Here is a 17605-nt window from a genome sequence, read left to right as displayed (position 1 = left end):
ATATTGAGAGAGAAAACCCGCTGTTGCCACGTCGTGGGTTACTCTTTTCGATTAGCAGCAGGGGATCTTTTATATGCACCATCCCACAAACAGGATAGTACATACCACGGCCTTTGTTACACCAGTTGTGGAGCACTGGCTGGAACGAGAAATAGCCCAACAGGTCCACCGATGGGGATCGATCTGTGTAAGTAAGTTTTACAGGTATTACAGGACTACATGTTACTTAGTTAAGTTCAGCAACCCCCTACCCCTAAACCAGGGTAAAAATGCATTTTAGTTTAAAAGGAAGGAAGGAAATGTTTTATTTAATGACGCACTCAACACATTTTATTTATGGTTATATGGCGTCAGACATATGGTTAAGGACCACACAGATATTGGAGAAAACCCACTGTCGCCACTTCATGGGCTACTCTTTTTCGATTAGCAGCAAGGGATCTTTTATATGTACCATCCCATAGACAGGATATCACATACCACGGCCTTTGATGTACCAGTCGTGGTGCACTGGCTGGAGCGAGAAATAGCCCAATGGACCCATTGACGGGGATCGATCCCAACCCGACCGCGCATCAAGCGAGTGCTTTACCACTGAGCTACGTGTCGCCCGTTTAAAAGTGTCATTTTTGTTTAGCTGGGAAAAGAACCTATACTGGTATGCCCCAATTTGTTTTTATTATTACTTCTCTATATTTACTTCCCAACAATGAATGTGGTTTTCTTACCATGATAGATACTGTAATTGTATGTCTTTCTCAACATAAATCTTGAATTTTTTCAATGATGTTGATCATCACTTCATGTTTTGACTTACCATAGTTTGACACCCAATAGCCGATGGTTTTTTCGTGCTGGGGTGTCGTTAAACATTCATTCATTCATTCATTCATTCTCAACCTACATGTATTGTTTTTTAAATTGTACACAAAAACAGTGTGTTTTTGGTTATTTCCCAAACACTTTCTTTATACTTCTTACAATGTTCAAGAGGCTGGGAACGTTAAAGTTTGTTTTGTTTAACAACACCACTAGAGCACATTGATTTATTAATCATCGGCTATTGGATATGAAACATTTGGTAATTTTTACATATGAGACATCACATGCTAAAACCAGGACGTCAGAAACTGAGTAAACGCGGCTCAAAGTTTGACGTCACATGTAAACGCTGAAGTAAAAGTTGACATGCTGTTTGTGCGGTTTGTTTTGAAGAATCTGAAAAGATGGCATCTTCTTCTTCACATGAAGATCAGTTTGAAGTAAGCATACATCTTTATGTACAATATGTTTTGGTTAATAGTTTGTATTTTTTAGAAATTAAAACCTGAAAACATTGGTCTTTGATACACGTTTACAAAAATAGGGAGCAGTCCCATATATCAATATAACATGCAAGTATGACATATTTTTTATAACGTACATGATTATACACAACATAAAGTGCAGCAACTTTCCTAAAAGTTATACAATATCCATAAAGTAAGACTAAAACATCAAATATGATGTACCAGTCGTGATTTGACTTGAATGAGAAATAGCCCAAATAGGACGATAGTTAGGTTAGGAATGGCCCTGTATAGTCATTACATACCTTTCTCCTCCGTGTTTTGATCATAAACTCCCTGGCCAGGTGTGTGGCAGGCTGTGGTTCGAGGGGGCGGATAATGATGCTTTTATCGAGAGGGTCACCAGGCACGATCTGCCAGTGGTGGAAAACGGAGAGACAGAACGCCTGACCCTGTGTGTGCGTCCTCAGGTCGGTCTCGAAACCAAACGAGTCAATGGCTGGAAGGAAAGCCTTGATTGTGTACAGTGGCGAGCCTGGGACGGGTGCATCTTGGGTAACATGACCTCTGCGTAAAACAAAATGTATAATTAATTTCATAATTTTGCTCATTGAAGTGATGGACTCTAGTTTTTAAACATTATGGCATGTTTTTTCACTATTACAGCCTTTTAAGATAATTAAAATCAGATATTAGTTAAGATTTTGTTTAGATTATTCATTTCCATACATCCCAAGTTATTCTGGCCATGCTGGTGTTTTTAATAACAATGAAATTAATTTTTCATATTTTAAAAAAAATGTATGTACGTCTGAGAAGCAACAGTTATGTAGACTAGTTCAAGTCTATTTTTTTAGAATATTTCCCCGTTTCAACATACCAACGCTTGTTTCACTCTATTGTAACCTTATCCTAATGTGTTACAGGTTTGTAGATTAACCAAACTCTATGTCCTTTTTCACAGTCTGCAACTTTACTTCTTTTCTTTTCTTTCTTTGTTTCACAGTAAACTGGTGAAAAAGGCATATAATTCTGACAAAAACTAATCATCAGTTTATGGTTAATACCTAGCTTTTCTTTCTTTTGCCAAGTATGACTGCAAATTTCAAACACTTGACCTGAGGTCAAAACAATAAACAACATATAGAATATAAAACCTATACAGTGTAAAACAAATAGAACTGTTCATAAAGAACCTACCTCCTTTTGGCTAGGACCGTATAAACAGCAGACACACAATCAGCTGGAGCCATGACCTCGACAAAGTTGTACGGTTCCATCATTCGAGGAGTTGCCTGAAACATGACCATCCATGACCAAAAAAAATGACCATCCAGTCATAAATATTGTTTCAATGTATGTTAACATGACCATCCAGTCATAGATAATGTTTCAATTCATGTTAACATGACCATCCAGTCATAGATAATGTTTCAATGTATGTTAACATGACCATCCAGTCATAGATAATGTTTCAATGTATGTTAATATACCATCCAGTCATAGATAATGTTTCAATGTATGTTAACATGACCGTCCAATCGTAAATATTGTTGCAATTAACTTTTCGTCTTCATAAAGTGTCATCAACACTGTCAGTCTAGGATCAAAAGAAATGAAAGCCATTGTGATCAGTGAAAATTAAAGTTTCTTCTCTTACAAACTTGTAACAATATGATTTGAAAAGAAAAACGAATTGAAATATTGTAAACAAACAAAGGAAAATATAGAAGAAGAAAGTGGAAGCTGTTTTCAACTCCCATCTGTGGTTTATCAATAGAGATGTGCTGTATATAAAGAAAAACTTGATGGAGACCAGGAATCCCTCCATGTCACTGTGAGATTCATCCTGGCAGCAAACATCTCCCTGTGATACATTACAACAGGGCTTCTAGATTATGGTAGCCACACTCCCATGGCTAGTGATATTTAGTGTTGGGCTAGTAAATAATTACTATAACTAGCCCGACGGCTAGTGAAAAAAAAAAAAACCTTGTCCAATGCTGCAATTACATATTTTGTAAATATGAATATCTTGCCTTCTCTTTCCACCCCAATCTAAGGATTTGTAAGCTCAATCTCCCTCTTTAGGTGACATATCTGATTATTACTATTAGTAAAATTGTATTTATTTAAAGTAGGGCTAGTACTTTTTTCATCATGGCTAGTACATTTTTAAAATCACTGAGCCCATGGTTAGTGGATTTTTATAAAATTCTAGAAGCCCTGTTACAGGTAGTACAATACCAAATAACTTCCGGCTGGGTCAAAGTTCGAGGTGCACCGAACTTTTGATAGAGAAGTGAACACCACAAGTCCTGTGATTGGTTATAAATGTGAGTGTGTTGGTTGTAAAAAATAATAGTTTCATCTGGGTAAAATAAATGTGCAATTTTATTTCATCTAGTACCAATGTGTCAAGTAGCCTTGTGCTTGAAACATGTATGGGGTACCTGTAAAAAAAAGTACTCAAATTTTGTGCGAAACTAGGGTAGTCATAGACGCTACCCGTTATCTCAGAAACGAGCAGCTTGACCCCCATTTTTTTCTGATTCACTTTAAGTGTAAGGGGTGGTAGTATTATATCCGTGGCGTTTATGTCGGTTGATACGTTGCAGGTAGGAGTTTTAGCCGTATATGTTACTATTGTCGTCTATGGGATTTGATTTGGTAGTGTACACCCTATAGCACATATTCAGTGCATAATAAAAAATATTATGATTTTGTCATTTTATTTAATTAAACTATACTGGTTGATTAATTAGCCATCACTCGATCATGCAAGTTCACAATGACCTTGACCTTGACAATAATCTCTGTACATGGCTCTGAATGGAGTTTGAATCAAAGTTAGCACTGAAGAAAAGTTGGTTTTGGCCTATAATTCATACTGTAAAGATTTCAATAATTTCTTTTTACATGGTATTTGACTTGCCATATACAACTGCTCTTAAATATGGTATTATATATAGGCAACCTGAACTAAGATTTTAATAGCAATTTATTTTTATATTAAAAATAGCATGTGCCAATAGTGGGTTAATGTCTTTAGTTTCCATTAACATTGTTAATTTTTTATGTATGAAATTCTGAAAACTCTAATTTGTAAAGAAGTTGATTTTTATTGTCATTTTGACATATTTATAGGGTGCTAAGTTATATTTTAGACAAATTTGTAGTTTATGCAAAATTTAAAGTAAATTTGAAGAAAAAAACTTTACCAAAAACATAATTAAATTTGTTGTCACTATTGTGCCTTCTGTTCTTATTTGTACATAACAATAAGGTTGTTAAACATATACTTAGATCTCCAGATCATTTTTTTTTTCTTAATAATCACTTAGTTAGCTCTCATGAAAAGCATTTTGAGTTTATACTAGATTCAGAACCAATTTTTTCAGATTTGATTATCTGCCTTGGATTAAGTTGATAATTTATTTTATTGTTAAAGCTGTATTACCTAATGTTACTAGCTAAATAAAATGCTGGATTACAGATTGTAGGAATACATCTAATGTACATATTGTATTCATCCGGATTAGAAAATAATGCAAGAAAATAGATGTTCGGGTAATTTTGTCATTTAAAAATAGTTTTTTTCGGTAATTAATCAAAAATAAATGTGTTAAAGCTGCATGATTATTCCAGATATCACAACTATTAAAACCTCCAACTACAGTAGGCTATAAATAAAATATAGTCAGGAATATTGGTGGCTGCCATTGGTTTTGATGGTTCATTATGAAAATCAGCATGGCCGATGGATTTGAAATTCCCACACCTGGTAACTTAAAGACACCCACACCCAGCATACAGGATTTCCTCCCAACACTAATGTTCAGGACATTAAGTCATTACTTCATACAGGTACAGTCATGTTTGTGTTTCCTTCCTCAGACAGTGTATTTTTTTAATACTGATATTTCTTTGATGTGCCTGTTAAGGTCTTCATAATCTAGGGGTCAATCAAGTGCATGTGTTTTAATGGAATTTTTTAAAGGGGTAGAGGTACTCTGACTATCTTTGTTGTCTCTACATATATAACTGAGTACACACACCCAACTGAAAGTAAATATCTTCAGGAGTTTTATTTTAAAACATTTTGTTGTTTAATATGACATATTGCATTTATACAAAACTATATGCAATATATATGCTTTTTGAGGGGTACATTATATTAGGTTGCACTGTAGAAATAACAGTTTCAGTGAGGTTGTCAGTTTATGTCAGAATACACCAGATCCTCGTTGTCATAAAGACACATAGCTGGACACTTTTTGAAAAATGTATGTTATCAGTATAGGTAGTACAATACCAAATAACTTCCGGCTGGGTCAAAGTTCGAGGTGCACCGAACTTTTGATAGAGAAGTGAACACCACAAGTCCTGTGATTGGTTATAAATGTGAGTGTGTTGGTTGTAAAAAATAATAGTTTCATCTGGGTAAAATAAATGTGCAATTTTATTTCATCTAGTACCAATGTGTCAAGTAGCCTTGTGCTTGAAACATGTATGGGGTACCTGTAAAAAAAAGTACTCAAATTTTGTGCGAAACTAGGGTAGTCATAGACGCTACCCGTTATCTCAGAAACGAGCAGCTTGACCCCCATTTTTTTCTGATTCACTTTAAGTGTAAGGGGTGGTAGTATTTATATCCGTGGCGTTTATGTCGGTTGATACGTTGCAGGTAGGAGTTTTAGCCGTATATGTTACTATTGTCGTCTATGGGATTTGATTTGGTAGTGTACACCCTACAAGAAGGAACGAAAAGAAGAAGAAGAAGAAGAAGAAGACTGGTATACAATATATATTTTGAACAATATGTATCAAGCTATATTTTTAGCATACCAGTATACTGCGCTTATATATTTTGTATGTGTGTTAGCTGCACACATATTATATTTTCCAACAAACATTTTCAGTTTAAGAAAAGAAACAATAGCTTCACTTGTTCGGAATGAATCATGATTGACTGGTGCATCATTTTATTAAGTTATACCAAATACACATGCAATTAGAGCACGTTATAAATTCTAATAATTGAGCATGGGTTTTCGCAATATATCGTGGTACATATTGCAAAATTCAGATTCCTGTATCGAAATACAAAACTTTCATTACAATACCCATCACTATTAATGAATTCCTTGCTTGTTATATGAGCCTATCTTCTCCCCAATTTTTTCAAGAACTGTCTCAGGCAGGGCTCCTAGATTATGGTAGCCCCACTCCTATGACTAGGGTATTCAATGCTGGGCTAGCAAATAACTACTATTGCCTTGCCCAACGGCTAGTGAAAAAAATACATTGTCAAATGTTGCAGTTAAGTCTATTTTGTAAATTTGAATATCCTGACCCCACGACAACCCCCAATGTTAGTGTTTTTTAAGCTCTATCTCCCTTGCTAGGTGACATATCTGATTATTTACTATTATTTAGTAAAATTGTATTAACTTAAGTAGAGTAGGGCTAGTGAATTTTTAATTGTGGCTAGTAAATTTTTTAAATCACTGATCCCATGGCTAGTGGATTTTAAAAAAATTCTAGAAGACCTGTGTCTGACAAATTACCATTAAGAAAGCTGAGTATGCCACTCTTCTGGCGGTCGGAATGATCTGTCCGCCTCCTCGATGAATAGGTTCTTGCGCTATCATGGCATCCAAAATCTTGAACTTCACGTTTCTGATAGCTGCAAAATAAAATAATGGGTTTTGATTGCACACCAAACATGGAGCATTAGATGAAAACCCAATTTACTACTTTAAACCTATGGAAACATTTTACCAAAAATGTTTTGTACAGGCAAGTAACCATCACATGAATATACATGTATTTCTTCTTAATGAAAACATATTGTAATTAAAAATATTTGCTTCTTTAATGACATACCATTAAAGGGGTAGTCTCACTACACGACGTATAGAATGCAATTAAAATCGTTACAGTTTAACAATTCTCACAATAAAACTTGATCACCTACAGAGGCTGAATTTTAGTTTTTTGATGGTACACAAGAGTTGCCCTTCGATTAATAATAAAACTGGTGGCAAGTGTGTTTGGTTATCAAAAATAGAGATGAAAATGACTGTCAATTCTTGAGCAAATTATTATTATTTTTAGCAGGGACACACACATACACATATATATATATATAGATAGATATATCTATCTGTCTACATATATATAACATGAAATATATGGAAAGGGTTCAATGGCAAACCAGTTATAGCTCCACAACATTTTTCCTGTCATCAACAATGTTCGATTGTTGGGGTACAACTGCTAATAAGGAGGGTAATCACGTCACTTGCCATCAGTGCCATAGTCAAATTTGAACCCTGCTATATCACATGAGAATGCTCACTGCCCAATTTCATGTCTTGAATTTGATCCCTCTATTCAGAGTACCAAATTATACTTGTTAAATACAAAGAATGCATAAATGTTTAAAAACAAATCAATGCAAAGAAACACATCACCTATTAGGTACAGTAAATATCTATTCATAAAGATAGATATATATGAAAGCAACTAAATGTTGATTCAATATTATAGTCTATTTGCATCACAAGGGAACCAATGAATTGGTATATAACTAAGTTAATCATGTTAATCAGTTTTAAATACATACAAACTTTAATAACATTTTAAAAAACTAATCTCAGTGTAAATACAACTTAATACTATGCCATGTCATTTAATTGGTTCCCTTTGGAAGCATTGGGCTGTAAGTTATTAATTGTTTTAACCCTTACGTTCATCGCACAGTGGTCCCTCTCTCGTGGCCCACTGAAAACCTTGAACAATGCTGTCTTTCACAGCACCCAGTAAACTTTTGTCGACCTGAAAACATAGTTAAAGTTGTATCAAATATTAGCATGAATGGCACTTGTTTATTACCTATTTAATTATATCATATATGAAACGAACAAGGACAATTGTAAAATGTTTAGTCGGACTTGGGCTCAAAAAAGTCTAGACTGTAAACATCATTGGCTGAATTTATGAAGCCTGTTTGTTTCTTAAATAAAGGTGTTTAAGCACTGTAAATGCATACAGGGCTCGAAACGGCCTGTGGCCAGGTCACCAAATGCAACCAATGTCCTGTTTGGGTGACTTAAATATTAAAAAAATAATGGCGTTAGTCGCCCAAATATTATCTTCTCTAGAGCTATAACACATGAGCCACTTTTAATATTTGTATTCTACTTTAAAATCTTGCTTGTAGTTCACTTGCCATAATTTGCTAATATGCATTATTATTTTTTGGGCCACCATATTTTTGGGCGAGTTTCAAACTCTGTGCATATAGTTAAGACAAAAACAGGCTTTTTTTGTGCCACAGGCTTCACAAGTTTCAATGACTTGGGACTCCTCTAAGTCTCCAAACAAAATGGCCTGTGTATAACAGTAAAATGGATCTTTGTCTTTTTCCGTGTTTACCTCAGATGGTAGAGTGTCGTCTACCAAAATATTGGGTCCTGTAGCATCAGGTCCAAACGCCCAGATGGACCGAGCAGCCAGCAAATCCCAGTCGTACTTGGTCTGGAAGAATTCTCCCAGTTTCTTTCTCGGCCACGTGATCTGCACCACCTCATTTTCAATGTCCTCTGCCAGACCTTTTTCCAGCGGTTCCGCAATCATGGTCAACTTGTTTCTACAATCAGAAAATACATTAGTAAAGTTAAACTGGTCATTTTAAAAGGTTAATTGAATTAGGCCATGAAATAAAAATTAAAGTTTGTTTTGTTTAACGACACCACTAGAGCACACTGATGATCATCAGCTATTAGAAGTAAAAAAATTGGTAATTCTGACATTGTATTAAGAGAGAAAACCCACTATATTTTTTCATTAGTAGCAAGGTATCTTTTATATGCACCATCCCACAGACAGGATAGCACATACCATAGCCTTTGATATACACCCTGAGATAAGTTCTCATGTGTATTAGAAACAAATATTTGGAAATATAAATTCTTAAGCAAGTGGTGAAAGGCACTGGATGGAACATCAGAGAATGGGTCCACCATATTATGGTCTAGTTACAAAAGGTCATATCTTACCTTTTATATGCACCATCCCACAGACAGGATAGCACATACCACGGCCTTTGATATACGCCCTGAGATAAGTTCTCATGTGTATTAGAAACAGATATTTGGAAATATAAATTCTTAAAAAAGTGGTGAAGGGTGAACATAAAAAAACCCACCAGAGAATGGGCCCACCATATAATGGTCTAGTTACAAGAGGTCATATCTTACTTTTTGTTAGGAGTTTCAGCAAAACATTTTAAAGATGACGTCTCGACTACAGTCTCGCAAAACGAAACCACTGGGTCAGCCACTTTAATGTCTGAAATAATACGACAAGTAAATCAGGAAACAAAATCTCTCCAATACTAATAAATATCAAAACAAACCATAATTACACTTTAACATGGTAACCATTAACAAGAATGATGTGCCTTAAAGGGACATTCCTGAGTTTGCTACAATTTTTAAGATGTTATCAACTAACAGAGACTTTTTAACAACTGTAATTGCATATCAAATATATTTTTCTGCATAAAATATTAGTGACTGTATATTAAACGTGTTTCTGATCATTCTAATATTTGTACTAGGTTAAATTTCATTTTATTTTCAAAAATAATTATACTATTTGAAGACAAAATCCAGTTTGGGCTTCTTACAAATATTAAGACGACCAGAAACACATTGAATATACAGCCACTGATATTCTAAACCAGAAAATATATTTAATATGTAAGTTTAATCGTAGAAATGTTTTATTAGTCGGAAACAACTAACAATGCAGCAAACTCAGGAATGTCCTTTAATTAGGTTGAAACCATTTTGTCTGAAAATATATATACATGTACTTCTGTTTTAAAGCAAAACTCTCGAGCTAATTTTCATCCAACATTTAAGCAAGTCAACGTAGAACCCAGGTAAAATATATATTTAAATATCTATAATCCATCCCATCCTCATAAAAAAAAAGTTTTTTGTAAATAATTTCAGTTTGGTTTGACGTAAGAAGAAAAGTAAGTGTTTTAGAAAAAATACAATTTTTGTGTGCAATTTACAAAACAATTGGCTCAGAAATAAATAATGTGTAGTAAATTCTATAGGCAAATTAAAACGCATTTCCAATGGGAAGAATTATAGTACTTAAGCTAAAAAAAACTTCTATGGTCATAATCTACTATTATCAACATCACACTAAACTGAAAGAAAATGATCTTTACCTATTTCTGAATACATCTTGCGGAGATCGTGCATGACACAGTCAAGATAAAGTTCACCTGTTCCTAGAACAATATGCTCACCTGACTCCTCAACCTGTCACATACAAGATAAAAAGATTCTTTCATTAAAAAAAAAAAAAACACAAGCTGTTAGCACTCAATATGAAAGAAATGAAATGACAAGAAAAATATTGTCTGTTGAAAGGGTAAAACCATGAAGATTGTAACAAACAACAAAGATTCAGAAAAAACACAACCACAAACAATGTTTGTAACAAAACTTATACTGGGTACATATCAGAAATATATGACAATTCTGGGAATCACCCAAATTAAAAAAAAGTTTTTATTGGTAATGGATATTCTATCAGAGACACAGAGAAAAAAGCACTTTACCTTTGTGATCACTAGGGGATAACTCTTGTTAACTTTTCTCAACCCATCCAACATTTTGGGCAGTTCTGATGGGTTCACAGGCTCAACTGCTATCTTCACAACAGAACTTGTGTTAAATTTTAGAGGTCGGAAAATATATACCTGAAATTTAAAAATTAGTATAATTAAACAACTATTCTTGTCTAAATAATTTACTACACAATAAAACAAATTAATCCAATTTTTTTTTTAAATCAATAAATCTGGATTCATGAGATTTAAAGTTATAGAGGATTCGTCATAAGTATTTTTTAATATGAAAAATATCAACCGAGACTATGTTAATCGACTCTGCCTCGACAAATACCCATTAACTAGATGAGGTTGATATTTTACATATTAAAAAACATGAGTAGCGAATTCTATTTCTCCTACAACACTTCTAAAATAACATTTTAATTAAATTTTTAGTAAATTACAGTACTAAAGTCGCTGCCATCGGTAATATGATGGTATCGGTAATAGCACAAATTAGTTTGACGTCACACATTTTTATAAAACCTTTGAAAACGTTACGCTTAGGTATACAGGTCTTGTTGGCTTATAAACAAATGACCCATCCACAGCAAATTTGCATACCATTATTAACCAGGTTAATACACTAAATTATCACATGGGTTTATGACATGGATATCATGGGCAAGTTGTAGGATAAATATAACATATCACACTCACAAAGCCTTAAATCATTGCTAAAATAATTTTGTATTAATTAAACACAGAGAAGTCGGCCAAAACTTCACAAAATTCACAGAATAATGACATCACCTTCTAACATCAGTATATTTACAGGCGAGATTACTGGATGTAAATGACTTTCAAAGAAAAAATCTTCCTACAATGTGAATATGTGCACCACACCAAGACAACGATTGTGAATCATCTGAAAATCTATCAGCAACTTATTTCTGTCACATAACCTGATCCACTCATAAATAACAAATATGCACTCAAGTTTGACCAATTTCTTGTTTGTTTGGAGTCTTTCAAACAGATTTTTAGCTTTTCACCAAATTTTTTTTTTTTTAATTCTGTATTTAATACCTAAATTAGTGTAACGTTATTTCACCTCAGAATATGAATATTATGCAACTATTTTACATAGGAACTAAGTATTACCTCCTCATGACCCGAGGCATCTGTAATGGTTGACGTTTTAACAATGGACTGGTCAATACCCTCAATCAAAACCCAATTTCCAGCTGGAACTCGATTTATTTCAACATTATACCTAGAAAACAAATCAGAAATTAAAATCATTATTTAGTTTAAAAAACAAAACAAACCGTATGACATGAATCTGAATGAGGAACCTATTTTCAAAATAGATTTTGTGTACATAATTAATGCAACAAATTGTAGTATATTATTAAAACAAACTTCCATCATTTGTTATTCTCATCAGTGTGTCATTAACCAACCATAATAACAATCTGGCACAGACATTACATTCGTGGTCAAATTCAAATGTGAGTTACATAAATAAGTCTTATCACTACTAGATGTAGCACTTGGTAGATCTAACACAAATAATAATACATACTAATCATTCTTTTTTCTTGTTATATCCTCTGAATATTTACTTATACCAATCCCATTATTAAAACACCAGTGTGAGACTATTCTGTGAATATTTACATTCACCAAATCTCATTATTAAAACACTGGCGTGAGACACGATGTTTGTTTACCTTGCCTCTGCAATCCACAGCCGGCCCACCTGCCCGAACCTGGAGTCTTCCTCGTCTTGTAACGTGTAGCTCTCTCCCAGAATCCTCACCTCCTGGTTCGAATAGAGCGTGCCGCTGATCACGCGACCGAACACGTGGAAACTCGTCACGTCCGATGTCGGGTACAACTTCGTGGTGTGGATCATCAGAGGACCCTGAAATTGTCAACCATCACAAATACGGACTATGTCATGATGTTTGTTATATAACTAAAGCAGCAATAGCTCTGCCGCTCGCCAAATTCACCAATTGCGAATTTTAAGAACAGACAAATTTTATTATAATTTATTTTAAAAAAGTGGTGGAATAATTAATATTTTGCTTGAAAATAACTAAACCTTTTGCATTTTTTAAAGATAATTTGGTGAAATATTTCGATAATCCAAAGCTAGTGCTGCTAAAGGCATTCCAAAAGTTACAAAGAGGTCATTTGTGATGTGTATTTAACTTTATAGGCTACCGTTGGTGTCAGAAGATATATTTCAGTCTAATGCATGAGACTGTGTTTCCATAAAAGCTATGTTAAGATGGTCAGGGTTTCTGCCAGAGGGTACTATTTTACCGTAATATACTTTAAAATCTTGGAAATCAATGGATATATAGATTTTTAAATTCTTAGATGGAATATAGTAAGAGAATTGCTGTTTACAATTTATTACAGCACATAAAATGGAGTTAATTTTTAAATATTTCAAACCCATAACCATCTAATAGAGGCACGTGTTGTGTTTTGTTTTTATTATGTACCTTCAAATTATTTTCTGTCAAAAAGCCTGATGGTGTACATGTCGTTGTAACAACAGTCAATATACACACTTCAAGGTGAAAATTGTTCTCACTGTACTGATACTTCTACTCGTGTATGTATAGACTTTGCCATGAAAACAATTCAGGGAGAGATTAACTGCTCGTCTAACTTAGATCATGGGGAACTATTTAAGATACTACCACACTGATCAAATTCACATGCACTACAACAACTCTCCAGAAGAAGCTGTATGGCACAAGAAGTGATCTACAGAGAACAGTATCATTCATAGTCACTGCTGGCCTCAACATGTAGTCAACAAGCGAACAAAAAGAAGAAATTCACATGTTAAGAGAAGCTAAAAATTACTCTTCTTGAACTAGTCTCAGGGGAGTGATGGAAAGCGACTGTGATAGCTCCTTTTAAACAATGAGGTTTGATTGTAATGAGCTCCGATTGTCCACACAAATACGTTTTCACAATGAAAGAGAAAACCCCCCCCATCAAATTGAGTTTACGATAGCTGATTCACATACGTCCGAGTCACAGAGAGACATTTCCTCAGCAAGTTCAGAATCAGCTGGGCCTGTGTAGATGTGCTCTATCTTTGTTTTGGCATTCTTTACTGGAGACGGTATGTTTTCCACGCACATGTCAACAAAACCTGTAAAAACAAAACAATAACTTTAGATTCTGTTGTTACTTGATAGCGTATATTGAAAAATTAAATTTAACTATTATTTCACAGCCTTGAATGGATTTGATTTCAACAATAATTCTGAGAGTACTGCTAAAACAATACATGACCCCTACCCCACCTCACAAATCTATGTTCAAGGGCCATAACTCTGTCAAACATGGATAAATTCCCTTGAAGAGTTACACTTGGCCATAACTGTTAAAAAAATTCCCATGAAAGTGAAACTTGATCTATAACTGTACATAATAAGTCTATACACAAAATTTCAGCTCAATATCTTTAAGCACTGTGAAAAAAACACATCTGGAAACCTATATGTGGGACAGACAGACAGCTAGACGGACAGATGGAAGGACAGAAATAAAACATATAGTCCCCTCCGGTTGGACTGGCAGGAGACCAATAACTAACATACTGTATACATTGATTATTTTTATTGCTAATTAATTTATGAATAAATGAATGAGCTCTAGTGGTGCTGTTAAACAAAAACAAAACCACTTTGTAGAAGGAGAAGCTTGTTTTGTTTAGCGACACCACTGGAGCCACATTGATATATTAATCATCGGCTATTGGATGTCAAACATTTGGTACTTCTGACTCTAGTCATCAGAGGAAACCCGCTAAATTGTTCCTAATGCAGCAAGGTATCTGTTATATGCACTTTCCCACAGACAGGAGAGGACATACCACAACCTTTGACCAGTTGTGGTGCACTGGATGGAATGAGAAGAAACCCAATCAGTTGAATGGATCCACTGAGGTGGTTCGATCCTGTGATGCAAGTGCCTCAGGGGAGCACTCAACCAACTGAGCTGAAACCCGCCACTAAAACCACTTTGTATTAGGTTTACCTGTGAAATCGCCAAAGAATCTTCTGCCAATCAGTCTCATTAGTGGTTTAATGTTTAGCTTCTGTTCTTCTTTGGTAAGATGGATCCCAAGTTCATCGCAGACCCGCGGCAAACATTCATCCACGTCTCCAACAATCTGAAAACGTCGGATCAAATACACGTCTTAATAAATTATAAAGTAGTGAAAATAAAAGGTTGATTCAGTGAACATAATGAAAAAAGATAAGTCTAAGATAAACTGTGGATTTTTAATTTTCATTTACACAAAAACAAGAATTCCGCAAAAGTAAATGTCTTACCTTGTATAAAAAAAATTGGTATACTGTGTGATAAACATCCATACGTGCAACTATAAACCAAGTTTCAGCTCACTGTGATAAACATCCATAAGTGCAACTATAAACCAAGTTTCATTGCACTGTGATAAACATCCATAAGTGCAACTATAAACCAAGTTTCATTGCACTGTGATAAACATCCATAAGTGCAACTATAAACCAAGTTTCATTGCACTGTGATAAACATCCATAGGTTCAACTATAAACCAAGTTTCACTGACCTAGGACTTATAGATTGTGAGAAACTGATTTAAACACAAAACTTTAATGTTAAACTTTAACCCAAAAGTTGACACTGTCGCCACCACTGGAAATATAATACTTATATCTCGCCAGTCGGTCTAAATATCCTAATTTACAGTAGATTTAATTAAGGATTGTCTGGTATTTCTTTTACATTCATCGGGGTATGAACAAACAAAAAACTCATCCGCAAAGTGTATGAATCGGCGAAGCCATTTTCACACAAGATTGCGGATGATTATTTTTGTTCATACACAGATGAACGTAAAAGAGAATACCAGACAATACGTATCATCAAATTTGAATCATACCTGCTAATAACACTAAAACTTCATACTTTATTTTGAATTACTTTTGGTCCATAAACAATAATGCTCAATAAGACAACTTGCCCATATAAAATGACATCATCTTATACCACATAATTTTTATGTCCACTGAGAATTGAACAAACTCCCATTGTTACGTCTGGACCAATGGGATGACATTATGTTGTAATGAATGAAACGGAAATTTAATTATTAATAATTTAATAGCCCAAAGAATAATTATACTATACAAAAGACAATAAATATAAAAATAATTTTAAAAAGTTTCCCCATCCTAAATGATATAAAATAAAAATATTTTTAAAAAGACACAAAACTCCAGTTTTGCTTACTATTTATCACACTGTGTACTTTCCAGCTACAATTGTAACTACTATTAGTAATATTAATGTTAAATGTTATGTACACATTTATATGGTGTGCCTTTCCCAATCCTAAATGATTGTATTTATTAGCAACTATACAACAGAACACACCTGTGCAAAGATCTTGTAAAGGGGTTCCAAGATGAATTCAACAAAGCTTCTTTGTGATGAACTGTGAGGTGGTTTCTTGGTGAACTTTCTCCTACAATACAAAACAAATCTCACTCACAAAACATCAACTAAGAAAATTAAAACATCTTAAAGTTATTATAAACTAAAAATACATACTAGACAACTAAGCTAATAAGAATGCAATGAATGTGTTGTTGTTGGGTGTTTTTAATATTAACAAAAGGACAAAAAATACAGTCTCTGTATAAACCACAGAATGTAGCCAATATATACTCAATAAAATTAATTAAGGATCAGTCGACCTTTTGATACATTTATACCAGTAATATAATATGTTTAGTACTTTTTGATCCCAGATGATTTCCAAACACTGTTTGAGTAAATTGTGGCCAATGATGCAAACTTGGTATGCTTTGTAAAAACCAAAACAAGTAGTTTGTATCATATGATAGGTAAAGAAAAATGAGAAGACTATTAAAATAAATGTGACTAGTTTATGATGATGAAACGTTCAAGGTGTAGTTAGGCTATGTTCATTTTGACCTGTAGTACAATGTAAATACAACCTGCAATAGGCTGTTAAAATAAGCTTCTAAATGCATTTCTCCATTATAAAATTACATATTTTATGTTAAAAGACACTAATACGAGACTACTCACGTTTTATTGTTGAAGTAGATATCTCCCCACAGTCTCCGAGCAAATTCCTTTTCATTAATTCCACCTGTGTAATGAAAATCTATATTCAAACCAAGTGTGAAATGAAAATATACAAACGTTTCTAATCTCCAGTAAAACAAGAACTGCTTTACAATATTGAACAAAGACAGAAAGAAAGAAATGTTTTATTTAACGACGCACTCAACAAATTTTATTTATGGTTATATGACGTCAGACATATGGTTATGGACCACACAGATTTTGAGAGGAAACCCACTGTCGCCACTACATGGGCTACTCTTTCCAATTAGCAGCAAGGGATCTTTTATTTGCATTTCCCACAGGCAGGATAGCACAAACCATGACCTTTGTTGAACCAGATCACTGGTCGGTAGAAGTGGTTTACACCTACCCATTAAGCCTTGCGGAGCACTCACTCAGGGTTTGGAGTTGGGTATCTGGATTAAAAATCCCATGCCTCAACTGGGATCCAAACCCATTACCTACCAGCCTGTAGACCGATGGC

The 17605-nt window shown here is 34.2% G+C and overlaps 1 protein-coding gene across 1 annotated transcript in view; it reads right to left on the bottom strand.

The window, feature by feature from the left end:
• The window catches only part of LOC121381268 (116 kDa U5 small nuclear ribonucleoprotein component-like), a 35055-nt gene that overhangs the window by 1646 nt on the left and 15804 nt on the right, over positions 1-17605 (bottom strand). The window contains exons 13-26 of the mRNA XM_041510509.1: positions 17080-17143; positions 16399-16489; positions 15013-15148; positions 13995-14122; positions 12672-12865; positions 12100-12211; positions 10942-11082; positions 10546-10639; positions 9557-9647; positions 8733-8946; positions 8045-8132; positions 6860-6978; positions 2490-2584; positions 1595-1856 (exon numbers count right to left, since the gene is read on the bottom strand). Coding sequence (XP_041366443.1) covers positions 1595-1856; positions 2490-2584; positions 6860-6978; positions 8045-8132; positions 8733-8946; positions 9557-9647; positions 10546-10639; positions 10942-11082; positions 12100-12211; positions 12672-12865; positions 13995-14122; positions 15013-15148; positions 16399-16489; positions 17080-17143 — 1829 coding nt within the window. The remainder of the gene's footprint in view (positions 1-1594; positions 1857-2489; positions 2585-6859; positions 6979-8044; positions 8133-8732; positions 8947-9556; positions 9648-10545; positions 10640-10941; positions 11083-12099; positions 12212-12671; positions 12866-13994; positions 14123-15012; positions 15149-16398; positions 16490-17079; positions 17144-17605) is intronic.

This window comes from Gigantopelta aegis, chromosome 9 (assembly GCF_016097555.1).
Source record: "Gigantopelta aegis isolate Gae_Host chromosome 9, Gae_host_genome, whole genome shotgun sequence".
NCBI lineage: Eukaryota > Metazoa > Mollusca > Gastropoda > Neomphalida > Peltospiridae > Gigantopelta > Gigantopelta aegis.
The sequence above is the reverse complement of the archived record's forward strand: the minus strand, read 5'-3'. Positions and strand labels throughout refer to the sequence as shown.